The sequence below is a fragment of the Mytilus californianus genome, unplaced genomic scaffold, assembly GCF_021869535.1.
Source record: "Mytilus californianus isolate M0D057914Y unplaced genomic scaffold, xbMytCali1.0.p SCAF_9, whole genome shotgun sequence".
In the NCBI taxonomy this organism is placed as follows: domain Eukaryota; kingdom Metazoa; phylum Mollusca; class Bivalvia; order Mytilida; family Mytilidae; genus Mytilus; species Mytilus californianus.
In genome coordinates, this window is record NW_026262745.1 from 39,138,733 (window position 1) to 39,149,768 (window position 11,036).

At 31.6% G+C, this 11,036-nt stretch overlaps 1 protein-coding gene across 1 annotated transcript; it reads right to left on the bottom strand.

The window, feature by feature from the left end:
- Positions 1–1,134: 1,134 nt before the first annotated feature.
- LOC127714713 (uncharacterized) lies at positions 1,135–9,850 on the bottom strand. Its single transcript, XM_052220769.1, has 3 exons — positions 9,789–9,850; positions 7,373–8,351; positions 1,135–3,383 (listed from the first exon to the last, which is right to left on the bottom strand). The coding sequence occupies exons 2-3, from the start codon at positions 7,431–7,433 to the stop codon at positions 2,344–2,346; spliced, it is 1,101 nt and encodes a 366-aa protein (XP_052076729.1). The 5' UTR covers positions 7,434–8,351; positions 9,789–9,850; the 3' UTR covers positions 1,135–2,343.
- Between the last annotated feature and the right edge of the window lie 1,186 nt (positions 9,851–11,036).

Here is an 11,036-nt window from a genome sequence, read left to right on the forward strand (position 1 = left end):
TCTATCTAGGCGTATAATCCAATGATCGACAAGTGCGTACATTTTGTTAAATCAATATTTGTACGTTTCAAAATGTCCATAATAATTGACAACGAGTAATTACTGACTTACATTTTCCCCAATTTACGTTTGGAAAATATGTAAATATATTTTTATTTTATCAAATCTTTTTTGGGAATTATTTAGATTTTCATAAATGTTCTTTACACCATAAATGTTATTTATAAACAAGCGTATGAGTTTAGTCATATATATAATGGCTATTATATCTATGGTTTAGTAAAGACTAGCATATCACTATCGGACACGCAAGACAAAGATGTATATTCACCTGATAGTTTCAAAATGGAAAGTTACAAGTTATCGGCCGTGTACACTTCTCAATACTCTCAGAGGTGAAGTGATGCACGAACTTGCTTTATGTAATTGTGTAATAAGAGTTTTAAAGCCCGACAAGAAATCGCTTGAATACCTGGACGTGTCAACTCACAATACCTCTGGGAACAATTCCTTTAGCAATGCTGGTGATCAGATAAGGGAAGGTCCGAATTTATTTAAATAAGATTATTACATAAATGAATTATGAACACACTAGATTTTCGAAAACATTTTTACACGGAACACTTAATTTATCACTTTGAACTTTTTAACTAATTTCCATTAACATTTCTTGTTTCAAAAACTTAGTAAAAAAAAATCAGTTTCAAAACGACAGACCATAGTACTAGTTATTCAAAAAAAATTATATATAATTACATTTTCCGTATCAAGTTAGTTAGGAAAGGTTGCATGCACAACCATGTCTATTATAATCTTTTTTTGTGACCACGGAAACTGTTTAGGCTTTCCTTGTCGGGTAAAACAACCGTACGCTTGACAAGATATCGACACTCAATTACGGCTACGTTGGGTTACTGCTTGTTTTGGTCCTTTGCGGTTTATAGATATATCGTGGTTTCTATTCAGGGATGATGTCAAAATGGCCGCACGCGGAGAAGTGATACTCTAAATTTAAAATCGATGGTGATCTCTTATCTAGCAGAATTAAACTTTAATATTTATGAATTTGTGGTTTTTTATACATAATCAACATAATATCAATTTTTCATTTTTTTGCGAAGTTTCCCTTTAATGAAATTCAAATGGAGTTTCGATTTTATATGTAAATTGTACATGGGATATAGTTCTTAAGTAATGAGTTTGTCTACAAATATACAACATTGACATTCGGAAAACAAAACCTCAAACACACCAATACAAATTTCGCCTTTATCATAGCAATATCTTATTATGGATACATCATCCGTTAAGACTACATAAACATCTGTATACTTGCTAGCTTGTTACAATTTCTTGGATAACAGTTTTAGCAAAACATCTAGATTGAACTTAAAACCTATGCATATGTATATGACTCCTATCATTACGATATTTTGATGAAAATAACTTAAAAAGTAATAATGCATTGTACACGTGTTGTAATCATATACATAGCTATAGTCAGCATACTCAGACTCCAACTATTGGGTAGTGCCTGGAAATCTGAAGGATGAATAGAACAGATCAGTGAATTTAAGTTGTATGTGCCTTCTGGAAACATTGTATCTATCTATTGCATCACCAATAAGCACTGAGATGACATGCTGAACATCGATAGTAAAATAATGCAAAATACAATGCAAATAAAGGGCAACAAATGTTATAAATAAAGATACATGTGCATCTAAGAAACAGACACATATCATTGGTACTGAACAAATAACATTGAGCAAAATCGAAGAGACTAATATTGATAAGCGAAATATCGATAACCATGGACTAAGCAATTGCTTGTTAGGTATCAGTACATTTTGGTCAATTTCAACAGCTTTAGCATAGACAGCCTGTTGTTTACAGATATGTAATTTATTTTTGTGTCGTATATACCATGATAAACTTGTGTATATATACATTGCAAAACAGTGAAATTTTGAGATTTGAAAGACCGGTATCCGAATGACTCCTTGTATACATATGCTCGCAATTGCCCCAAGATACAACAATACAATGCTGTGATTTATTATTTTCAAATACTGGAACGTAAAAAGGCTAATCGGTAATCCCCCTGGAAAACGTATTTACCAACTGTTTCGAAAGAACCAATTATTGTTATAACAAAAACAAGAGAACAAATAATATAGGGGAAATGTGCTGACGGTAGTAGTAAACCAATTGCAACAAGGCATCTGAAAATAGTATTCCTAGTGCCAAGTTGTATCAACTGGGCTATACCTACTTCGTGGACTTTTTGAAGGGTAATCTCATGGAAAAAAGTAAGTCGTTTATGTACATCTCTTTCTAATGTTATACTGATTGTCCATACATACTGCATGATAAATGCTGACATAAGCATTTCTCTATCATCACAACTTCGAAGGTTAGAACTATCAGCGAAGCTACAAAAGGAACATTGCGTATTGCTGATAGTATGTTTAGCCATTCGCGTGGTTGTGTTATACCTTTTAAACATTCTAACAGTCCATTCAAACCTGGTTGTGGTAACAACGGTAATCCAAAACATAGTATTAGAACAAGTGTAAATACTAAATAAATTGACAAAAACAACACCCCTATGTTATTAAATGACATTAAAAACATTGTTATGAGTGGATGCAGACACACCCATTCTTTGTCGTATTTTGTCATTTCAGTGAGTTTTGTTGCAGTGAAATGCATTGCAGTTTGGAAATATGAGTTCAATCTCTCGAACTGATTCATTTGTTTGGCTCGTGGGACATCATAAAGATATGCAGATTTTGCAAACTGTATATCCTCTTGAATTTCGTCATTCAGTGCGAAAAATTGCATAATTTTTGATAAGGCATTTCGTCGTTCCATATTGTCTGTAAGACTTCTGTATCGTTCATGTTTTGCCAAAAGGCCTTCTTGAACTGATGGGTCTATAATTCTTCTCCCTAGAAAATGTCTTAAACCACTCACCAAATTCACAAAAAATTCCATACAAGTTCCATCGGATGACTGGTAAAATGGAAACTTGTAAATCACATATATATAGTCTAACAATTCTTCTGTTGAAATATCTACATCACAAATGTACCTCAATTTTTCCAAATTTCTCTTTTCAGTAATTGTTCTTACATGAAGCTTGGATTCTGTACCATCGATAACCTTTTCTGCTGTATGGTAAAATTCATATTTATGATTGGTAGATTCAACGCTGGACGGCCATGGACTAAATACGAGCGATGTGTGAGAACAAAAAGTTGAACCACGGAGCTGATATAGAGAATATTTTCTCTTTGATTTTACGTTTAGATTAAGACCCACTTGTTTCCCAGACACAATGTCCAGGAAATCATCGAACCAATCAACCATCGATGAACCTGAAATGTTGAATACAATGTCAATTGTGTTTTAAAACATGTTTGAATAGTTGTCATGAAATAGACAATAGCTGTGTAGGTGTTTTCATAAAAATCAAGAGTTGCAAAAGTGCCAAAATCAGTTGGTCGATACAAACAAATCCAATGAAAAACTTAATATCAAGGATGGTCGATTTTCATGTTTTCAACATTTCTTTAACATGTTTAATATATCCTTTCCCCACTATCTTTCTCCAATTCTATAAATTAAGATGTTATTCCCTACAGCCCCTAAATCTGCTATATGTAATGTTAAATACACTTTTGTTACATTTTTTGTATATTCCTGAATTATCTTTTGTGTTTTTCATATAGCTAAAAATTTCCTCCACAACTATGTCATTTGACAAACAAAGATAGGTCTTGATTGCATCTAAAATATCAAATATAATTACAAGTCCTAGTTTTATTTTTTTCATTATTGTATTATAGAATTCGTGTGAAATTGCAAATGGTGTTCGCTTGTATTGTATACAGGTTGCAGGAAACATTTGAAAAACTCGGATATCAAGTAAGTTATAATGTTTCTTAAGCCTGTAAACATATATAGAATTTATTCTAAATTGATTCATCTAATAAAACTTGATCATAAAGGATAGTTTTTTTACAAAGAAACATCGTTGTAAGGTTATAGAATTTTGCCTTCTCCTTTATAATATTTTGATAAAACTCTCAACATGTCCAATTGACTTCTATATATTTGAAGAAAAATGTTCTTAATAATCCGTTATTTTTTAATTCACTTGTTTTTCTTGATGCGTCTTAATATGTGATATATACGAACTCTGACTATTAATTTCATAATTTTTGTTTAATAGTTGATGGAGTGAGTATAAATAGTCTAACAGCTTTCCAATCAAAACAAAAGAACATTCACGTGCTTTGAATGTCTGTTTAATTGTAGCATGTAACTTTACATATTTAAATATTTAAATGGCATTAACTGAACATGAAACAAAATGTGTTTCAGTCAAGTTTGATGTAATTTGATTGATTTTATTAGAAAATGTTAAATGTAGTAATGTAGTACAAACAAGTAAAACAGTACTACTTCATAGGCAAATGAGATGAAAATGAAAACAACATTTTCTCTATTTTTATATTTATACCTTCATATGTTGTGTTATTAGAATAAAACAGTGGTTTTTAGCCATAAAGATCTTTCCTTTTGTTATTTTCAAAATTTATAATTTTCTTTTTTTCAAAAAAGTTTTGCATGCTTTGCTGGTCATTACATGTGCATTTGGCAAAGACATAAATGTATGATAAGTTTATTCTGTAGGTATTTCTTGATAAAGACTTTTCAGAGCCTGCTTGTTTTGTTGTGAAAGTCATCATACTAAAAGCATGAAAAGTATCAAGAAATTTCTAGCAAAAGATATCTGTAAAGATTACTTTTAGGAATCAAAAGCCCGAAAAGATATGTTTATAGTAGCTTTAGTTCACAAATCATCAATGAAAAATGTATATTACTCATAAACTGATATAAAATCAATTATCAAAACTTTTACTTGTTGAGCATTTTTATTTGTGTCATTTAGTATTTAGATATGTCAAGTATTCAACACCTAAAAAAAATTAACATAAATACCTAATGGATAACTTTTTCAAGCATAGATAATAAAAAAACAGAGTTCCAATCAATGTCCCCCGCGTTGCGCATATTTTATTTATCCAATGTACATGGGCAATAACTGGTGGAAAACACTTTTTTTTTGTTCCTTAAAACTTTTTATCAATATCTTAGAAAAAATGAAGAATTCAGAACAAATGCAATGTGATTTCCATTATAATTAATATTTCCAAGGGGCACAACTCGTAAAAAATATTTGATCAGAACTTTTTTTCTAAAACTTATGTTAGTATATAAAAAACTTATGTTTTTATTGGTGTCATTTAATATTTAAATATGTCAAGTATTTAACACATCAAAAAAAATATATTGTATAATTAAACTTATAAAACATACAATTATACTATAAAAAACTTTTTTTAAATGTCAAAGACATTGCTGATATAAACCTAGTATATAAGTTTCATAAAATCATGGCAAAAATTGAACATATGAGAGAGCTAACAATGCAATGTTCCATATAATCAAATATTTCCAAGAGGCATAACTCTTTTAAGAATAATTGACGAGCACTGGTTTTTGAACTCCTCATAGACATTGATGATATAAACCTATAATATAAATTTCCTAAATATATGGCAAGCATTGTACACATAAGAGCGCTCATAAGGCAATTTTCCATATAATTTTATTTAAGTATTGATCAGCACTGATTTTCGAACTCATCAAATACATTGATAATATAAACCTATGATATAAGTTTCATAAAAATCTGGCAAGAATTTTACACAAGAGAGCGCTAACGATGCAATTTTCCACATAATTTATGTTACCAAGGGGCATAAATCTTTTAAAAATATTTGATCGGCTCTGATTTTTAAACTCGTCCAAGACATTACTTATATTAACCTATGATATAAGTTTCATTAAAATCTGGCAAAAATTGAACAAATGAGAGCGCTAACGATGCAATTTTCCATATGATTAATGTAGGCACCGATTTACGAACTCATCTAAGACATTTCTGTTATAAACCTATAATATAAGTTTTATAAATATTTGACAAGAATTGTTCACGTGAGAGCGCTAAATAGACCAGACGGACGGATTATGAAATTAAAAGTCAGAGTTCGTATATATCATATTTTAACATACATCAAGAAGAAAACGGAATTTAAAAAAAAAAAATTTAGATTTTATGAATCAAACGGATCATAGTCACAATTTCTGGCCGATACCAACTTGTTTACTTGTTACATAATTTTGAAAAATCTATGAAGCAATGTACTAATGTATTACCAACCCAAGGACACTCATTATGTTCCTTCAATATCAGATTTTCTAATAGTGAGCATTATTGTAACGATATTTTTTTTTAGACCGATGAAGAAGATACTAATGGGGCAATTAAATTGCATTATTTGAAGAAAAAACAGACAACGTCATGAAAGGCAATGAGAATAGACAAAAAGACAATCAACTTGCGACTAACCACTGCACAAAACACTGAAGATGAAAACACTTACCACGCCCTTACACTTCAAAGGCACAGCTCCTGTTTGAATAGTGGCGCTTGCCGCGTTGCTTATATCAAATGAAACTTCGATGATCAATTGCTTTCGATTATGTCAGATGTAAGGAAATGAGGACGGGATTGTGGCGACGTTGCCTTCTGTGACAAAGATATTCCATAACGGTAAACAAAATTATAACGGCTTCTGTGAAACTTATCAAGGTCAAAATAGACTCGCCTTTATAGAATTTTTCTGGATACTTTTGATTTGTCAAAAACAATTAAAGGCTAGCACTTTTTGAACGCTTAAAAATTGTTTATTTCCGCCACGTATGCAATTTGCATGCACAATTAAAAAGAATTATCCATATCCAGGTTTACAATTTGGTGCACCAGACGCGTTTTTCTTCTTCACAAAAAAGTGGAATTGTAATATGTTTAGACGGTCACTACCTTGCCATCTTTGTGTTAGATGGACTTTTATATGACATCCTCAAGTGCTTCAAGGTAAACAAAATGAAAATAGCATTTTATAATTTTATACCAAACTGTTCTTGAAAACAAAATGAATGGTAGTGCATCAAAAGGATAGGCCAATCTCAATTGCGCAATTCCATGGTGTAGAGTTGTAGTTACAAACCTGTGACAAAAGAACGAACGAAAACTCGGGCACAACGTGTACTATATATCCCGTTTCCCTAGCAGGTTAAAATAATTCCATTAGTACAAGTTATCATTTATTTTACACTGAACATAGTAAGATTATGTATCATTGTTTTCAAATAAAAATGGTTCTGATTGCATTATTTTGAATTGTGTTCTTTTAATAGTTCTGAAACAACTGAAATTATACGGCTTGCAAACCTGATATGTTGCCGCTATTGTGTGCAACCTCTGTATGCCGTGTTAATGCTTCCAGTGACATTGGTGGTAACCTTTCACATCCGCTTTCACCGCAAATAGTACCTCCTTTCCAGTCTGTTAAATCATGAATCTCAAGTTCACTCTGTCTTTTGTATAAATACGTTTCTTTTTTTCGCTTGATTGCTCTTGCACTACTATGTGTACCAGATCCTGTAAGTTTGTCCGCTAATGTAGGATCTACATTTCTCAGAGGAACTCCAACTAGGAGAAGATACCAAGTTGCAAAATCCTGACAGTTCCAGCAGTGAACCAATATCTTCCAAAGTTGAGAATAATGTCAACTGCACATTGCAGTACATGTCTCATAGATGTGTTTTTCGTGTATGCTCGAAAAAACTGAACCTGATCTAGAAAGTTTTCAAAATTGTTTTCTCGAATTTGTTTAAAATTTAATGTTATTGCCTGTTTAGTTGAATGATTTGTATACTGATGCTGACAATAGGACTGAAAATTTCTGAATGCATTACCACAACATTGGTATAGTAAATCTTCTCCTTCTGGAGAAACGTGTACCAAAAAATGATGGTTGGCTAGTTCCGAAAAAAAGTGGGTTTGAAAGTAACATTCTTCATTCGGACATATGAAATTTTTATTTACATAACATTTGTCTTCGTGAACTTCAACTTCAAGTTCAAGTCTAAAAGCGCATTTCTCTTTATCTTCCAGTTTTAAAATCACTGCATGGTGTCCGCCACCTAAATTATTGGCTACTGCTTGTACCTTTTTGGATTTGTTTTTGTCAATTAATGGAAATTTAAATCTTTATTCCAAAAGTTACTGTAATGATGTCATTTAAATTCATTCCTAGGGCATGCAGATCGTTTTCGGTCTTCTTCCAAAATTTGGCGATATAATCGGGGCACGCTTCAATGGGGGCACATCTAAGAAGGCTGTTGTCCATCACTTGCTTTTGTGTAATCTGGAAACATAAATATTGATATATTATTATGAACTATTATCATGTACTAGCATTTGACTGCATGGGATATGCACATGAACATGATCGAATTATTCATTATAATCATGGTATAAATCTGGTTTTCTAGGAACATCATAAAGGTGCTGCATTGTTCCTAAGAGGACTTGTGGTGGGGTTTTTTTTCAAGTAATTTTCGAAATATAAAGTCAACATATTAATGCGTCACTGGATTTGAATTCTGTATGTGTAGGAAATCAGCAGAATTGACCATTTTACTACTGAGCAGTCTGCTAAATAAATAATTTGACTCTAAAATTCGGTGAACAATGTGTGACCGTCAAGATAGACTACGGGTAAATTTCAATTATTTTATAATGTTTTTTTTAGGTAAATTAACGTAGAGGCAGAAGATGATATATATCCTATACTGTGTGTCTGTATTTCGTCTTATTTGTATAAGCATCGCTTGTTTATGTAAATAGCTCGAGATCAGCCACTTGTATAATGATGGAAGCCATGGCGACCTCTAAGTATTATACGAATATATTGTTTTACATGAAGTATGCTATCGTTATATATTTTAACTTTCATGTTTAAATTACAAATTAATGTACATACACTAGTTAGATTTATAGGACATTACATATTTTTTAGTTTTGTTAATTTCTAAATAGAACATATTCTAGTTTGTTACTGTTACATTGTATTATGTGATAGCAGGTTAAAACGATTTCAAATACCAGTACAGTATCGTTATTACGCATACAAGTTTTCTTCTATGTGTTCGAGTTGGTTTAAATTTATGATATTTAACATGGTGAAATACGTTTTATATTTTATATTGGTCGATGGTTTTACTTCAAATAATTAAACTATTTATCTTTTATGCGCTAACAAGTCCTAAAAATTGTTTGCTTAGTGTTTCTAACTGATCCATGGAGCCTGCTTCCGACAAAACTGTCGATACAATTACTATGTTCTATAAATATGGTGTTGGAAATCCCATATCCAAACGCAATGAGCGGTGACGTCTATGGTATTTTATCTTTTATGTTATATATTCTAACTTGAAGGTTTAAATTACAAATGTACATATACTAGTTTGCAATCGTTCAACCATAACTCGGCATCATTTGTATTAATAGGACATAAAATATTTTTTTAGTTTTGTTAATTTCTGAATAAGATATTCTAGTCTGTTACTGTTACATTGTATTATTAGAAACTATGTTATAACGTTTTCAAATACAAGACATTACAGTATCGCTATAAATATTGCGTAAATATGTTTTCTTCTACGTGTTCTAGTTGGTTTAAGATTATGTATATATCATATATTCATCGATGGTTTCCCATGTAAATATTTTTCAAACATTAAAACTATTTATCTTTTATATGCGCAAACAATTAGTAAAAAAATATGCTTAGTGTTATTACCTGATCCATGGAGTCTGTTTCCGAAGTAAACGTCGATACAATGACTGTTTTCTATAAATATGTTGTTGGGAATCCCAACCCAAACGCAATAGAGATTGACGTCAATAATATTTTTAATATAATGTGTTATTCCAATTTCGTTACTCTGGAAGAAAAACTTTTGGAAAAAAGACTTCAGTTTTCCGGATTATTTTTTTTTTTCAAATATTATAACTTTTTATATTATTTAATTATCATTTTTTTGTTAGTTTATATGTTAGCCTCATATGTTTGTCTCGTTCTATATTGCTTCGTAGACGTCACAAATATGTGTCCTTTTAAACAAGTCGTGTCCTGACCTATGTGTTATCGCCATAATTATAAAAACATATACGAGCAAACAGTTGTGTTGTCACTTCAAAACGACTTTTATATTCGAATTAAATACATATCAGTTAAATGGTTTGATCATTTATAGAGGCTGAGCTTGGATTAAGTAACAAAGCATTGTTTGATACATCATTAATTGTTATTGTTTTGCATGTACCTGTACTTTTTAGCTCACCTGGCACAAAGGGCCAAGTGAGCTTTTCTCATCACTTAGCGTCCGTCGTCTGCCGTCCGTCGTCTGTCGTCCGTCGTCGTCATCCGTCGTCGTCGTCCGTTAACTTTTACAAAAATCTTCTCCTCTGAAACTACTGGGCCAAATTTAACCAAACTTGGCCACAATCATCACTAGGGTATCTAGTTTAAAAAATGTGTCTGATGACCTCGCCTGCCAACCAAGATTGCCGACATGGCTAAAAATAGAACATAGGCGTAAAATGCAGTTTTTGGCTTTTATCTCTGAAACTAAGGCATTTAGAGCAAATCTGACAAGGGGTAAAAATGTTCATCAGGTTACGATCTATCTGCCCTATTTTCAGATGAATCAGACAACCCGTTGTTTGGTTGCTGCCCCTGCATTAGTAATTTTAAGGAAATTTTGCAGTTTTTGGTTATTATCTTGAATATTATTATAGATAGAGATAAACTTTAAACAGCAATAATGTTCAGCAAAGTAAGATCTACAAATAAGTCAACATGATCAAAATGGTCAATTGACCCCTTAAGGAGTAATTGCCCTTTATAGTCAATTTGTAACAATTTTTCGTAAATTTTTGTAATCTTTTACAAAAAATCTTCTCTTCTGCAACTACTGGGCCAAATTTAACCAAACTTAGCCACAATAAATCACTAGGATATCTAGTTTTAAAAATGTGTCCGATG